Source organism: Octopus bimaculoides, chromosome 2 (assembly GCF_001194135.2).
Source record: "Octopus bimaculoides isolate UCB-OBI-ISO-001 chromosome 2, ASM119413v2, whole genome shotgun sequence".
Classification (NCBI taxonomy): Eukaryota; Metazoa; Mollusca; class Cephalopoda; order Octopoda; family Octopodidae; genus Octopus; species Octopus bimaculoides.
This window is the reverse complement of record NC_068982.1, coordinates 109,775,694-109,780,117: the sequence shown is the minus strand read 5'-3', so window position 1 is coordinate 109,780,117 and position 4,424 is coordinate 109,775,694. Positions and strand designations below refer to the sequence as shown.

General features: G+C 33.6%; 1 protein-coding gene across 1 annotated transcript in view; it reads left to right on the top strand.

Moving 5' to 3' along the window:
• Window positions 1-4,424, top strand: part of LOC106879437 (proto-oncogene tyrosine-protein kinase receptor Ret) — a 342,465-nt gene that overhangs the window by 335,323 nt on the left and 2,718 nt on the right. Inside the window, 2 exon segments of the mRNA XM_052978606.1 lie at window positions 256-355; window positions 3,106-3,184. Coding sequence (XP_052834566.1) covers window positions 256-355; window positions 3,106-3,184 — 179 coding nt within the window.

Below are 4,424 nucleotides of genomic sequence, written 5' to 3'. Positions count from 1 at the left end.
ATATATATATATATATATATATATATACGAATAGCTTCTTCCACTTACATATATATGAGAAACTTAATTTATCGCATAAATACAAGATCACATGAAGACTAATATAAGTCTCCTCTTTATATGGCAACATCTTCACATACCCGTTTATGTAAATATGAATATCTGCTGCATGATAAGCCAGTGGAAAAAGTTAGACTATATGAAACAATTATAAGCCGCCTTTAATTCAAACCTACATTTCCGTTTTGCTTTCAGTTACGCCATAATGCAAAAATGCTGGAAAACGGAGCCTGCTCAACGCCCATCATTTGGAGATTTGGCAGATATTTTGGACCGATTACTTCAAGAAAGAACAGTACGTCGCTTCGTTTTTTCCCTTACATTAATTTTATCACTGTAAATCAAGAGACATTGCGGTATGTTTCAATAAATGCTGAAGCCATCCCAGTTAACGTAAGTCTCTATAATTAGAGACTTGAATTTCATTCATCTTTACTTGCTTCATTTTTCAAATATGAAAGTTTTTGTATTTATTCTTTAAGGAATCACTACTTAGTCTTATATGAAGTGGTGATAATTGTATATTAGGTGCAAGTGAACCGATTACGTGATCCATTTTCAAACATAGGTTGAAAATATTTACCTTAAATTACGACATTAATACTATATTTAATCCTTTTTGAAAACTCACCAACTTTTTCTTTAAAAGTATAACGAAAGCATGACTCCTTTCAATTTCTTCCCATTAAATCAATATTTAAAATACTGCATATTATTTAACAAGAATACTAACTTCTTATTCATATGTTGGATCCCAGCTTAAAAACTATCTACTGTAATGAATATCTAAACAATTGTATTTTCTACATGCACAGTCTATTACAAAAATTCAGCAGATATTACACTGAAGTATCGTAAATATAACACAACAGTCCCCGCTCGATGGGCTCATTGATGCCGAGTATCACACAGGTTTATTCTCGAGAAATGTCTTTCAGTGACTTGGTCCTCAATGCAATAAAACTAATGTATTAAAAATAATGCATCATTTGATGGTAGTCTTCAATATACCTACATCGAAGAAGTGATTTTCTGAAATATCTTTTCCGCGAATTGTCGGAATTAAATTTTCTGTGTGTATCAAAATATAGTGTGCAACACTAAGTTTGGACGAAAAAATATTTCATTTTGATTAATATTTTTCTTTTGTTTTAGTAAATTTCTCATAGCGTATAAAAATTATTTTAAAAAATGGACAAAACATATTTATCACGTGAAAATATGAAATCTATTTTAAAAATTTATTTAGTGATATTAGGGGGGAAATGAACTGTGAAGAGAAGCGCCAAAATCATTACATTTCATGAAAACACCTCTATCACGAATTAGCAGATTGCAAACTAGGTAGAAATGGACCAAGGCAGTGTTACACGAATTATTAAGCAGTAAAAAGAGCATAGAAAGTGAAAACACTCGATCTGAAAATTGTAGTGGTCACAATCAAGATTACGATGAGTCAAATTTCGATCAAAACCCCTCGAAGTAATTCATGTGATGTTAAAAACCATCTTGGACCAAAAAGTGTTGGTGTTTCTTTACACATAGCGTAGCGGGCAATGTATGAAGCAGGCATCCATGCCGTTAAGGACTCCAAAATGTCCACTTCTTACTAAAAAATATATAGCCAAATGGTATGAATGGGAATTTAAACACCAGAACGGGACTGTAGAACAATGGAAAACAGTCAATTTTAGCAACGAGATAATGATTCAGATTATAGATGATTACTCAAATTTTGGATGATTTGTAGATGGTGATCCACTAACACCGGACTATTTCTAAAAAACACTAAATCATCCGGCGCAAGTAATGATCTGGGCATGTTTTTACTATGAAGGAACTAGATATAGTCATATTGTCGAAGGAAAGCTTGAGAATGAACATTACGTAAAGGACATCATTGAACGTTGTCTTTTGCAGCAAGTAAATGACGGATTTCCAAACTGTGGTGACATTTTTCAGCAACATAACACACCAGTTCATGTTAGCAAACGCTCAATGGATTTCTTTCATCAATATGGTGTAACACTGCTTGATTAACCTCCGTCTTCATCGGATTAAAATCCTCTCGAAAACATCTGGAGTATTTGCAGTAAGTGCATAAAGTCACTATGACCTCAAATAAAACAAGATATCATTTAATCTTTTATTCAAGTTGATACAGATGGTGAATTAAAGAAATGTGCCAAAATCTGGCCAGAAGAGTAGCCGATTTTCTTATTTCTTGCATTATTTTTTCTCTCTGCTTAATTTCACACGTCAATTTGAAAGTTATGTTTGTGTAATTTATTAAATTATTGATAAAACTTTAAAAATATATATATTTTGACTTCGTGGAAATTTGCTGTTTCTCATGTACGTACTGATGTTTTTAATACATTCTAAAATTCATCTAACACTGTCTTGCAAAAGACAATCTCTTGCGATGTTGATCTCAGCAAGGTTTATTTAATACTATTTTACTTCAATTGGTTAAGCCTTTTCCCTCCTCAAGATCCATGAAGCTGTTCGTAGACCAGAAGGTATTCACACCGTACCTCGATATTGTTCTTCAAAACATCTTGGACAAACATCAATTGTCATGTCAGTTGAATGGATAATCGAGTCGTATATGTAGGTTTCTATTCATGCTATATATACCTCACAGACCTTAACAACAAATAGAAAATCTCTGAAAAATATCTGAAGATATAAAAACAGACATTAACGTTACAATGCACCTATAAAAAAATTAGCAGCCATAGAAGGAAATAGGCCTGTGATAATGGATACATAATAAGAGACGTTAGATTAACAGGACTATCCTAAAATGAAGCCCTGCCTAATAATAGTGATGATTATACCAGTTTATATATGATGTCAGACACCAAATTCGGCATCTGTGTACATATTCATCATAAACCAATATATTAAAGAATCAGCATATATGTATTTTTGATTATAAATAAATAATCTCGAATATTTTTTTGAAAAACATTACTACAATGGTGTAAATTGTCATCCCATTGTGACATTGAAATAACAATAACTGATGTTCCTTTACAGGGTTACTTACAGATGGATGGTTTCCTGAAAAAGAATGAACGAGGAAACGGATTCAGTACTCCAAATAACAAACGGAGAGGTAAATACTATTTGAAAAATATATCCACGCCTTTCTTTTTATCGTTAAGAGCGTCGGGTGAAATGCCTTAGCAGTGTTTACTCCGTTGCAAGCATTCGGTTTAAGTCACCAGTTTGAGGATACTTTGCAATTTTGGAGGTTGTATAAAGTGTCATGACCACCTCCTGACTAAAAGATAAACACATGCGGTCCTCCCACATACACACATATACATATATCTATATATATATAAGCATATATGTATATGTATGTATATGCCATGCATACACACAAAACAATTGTCAGTTTTTCTGTTGACGTACGCAGCAGAAGACGAAGGGCTTGAACCAGCAGCGAGACGCTTTGAGATTCAGACAATGCATATTATAATCGAAAAGGGGATGAAAATACGATAATGATGATATCAGATTAACAAATAATCCTCCATTAATATCTAGTAATTTTTTGGTTTCATGCAGTTCCATGATGTTTAACTGCGATATGGTAAATAGAGCATGGTGATTGACTTAGTGGTTCCTAGTTTCATTCATGAAAAACATTGTATATATTTGACCTCAAAAGTGACGTAGGTGTCAGTGTGTTGATATGCAGGAGACATAATTTGACGATTGTATTAAGCCAAACAAGTGGTCTTCAGGCTAACCCTTTCCCAGCATTTTCAGACTAAATCTGTCTTTCATAAGATATCCAGCGAGTTGTTGCTTCATTAGCAAAATTTGCAAGCACAGAATTTTGCACCTGGACAAGTGTATTGTTTCTGGTGCTTTACCTTGTCATCTGATGGTATTCATTTGTTTTTAAGTTTCTCAAAAGGACAGAGAACATGATTCTGATAGATGTCAGCTATCAGGATCATGCCGTGCGGTTATAGATAAGGACAAGTACGGCACGATTTGGTGACGTATGCGCATGCTTGCAAGAAGACATTGATTTGCTTCAGAGATAGCAGATTAGGTAATTTAATTGTTATAATCGCTTTACTCAAGCTCAATGAAATTAAAAAAACACGCAATAAGAGATAATGACACCATACATATAAAGTAAACATATTTACATATATACATATGTGAATGTGTGTGTGTGTGTGTGTGTGTGTGTGTGTGTGTGTGTGTGTGTGTGTGTGTGTGTGTGTGTGTGTGTGTGTGTGTGTGTGTGTGTGTGCGTGCGTGTGTGTGTAGATAACTATATTTGCGTCGTCTATAAAAACCATTATGCTTACAGAATGATGGAAGACACTTAA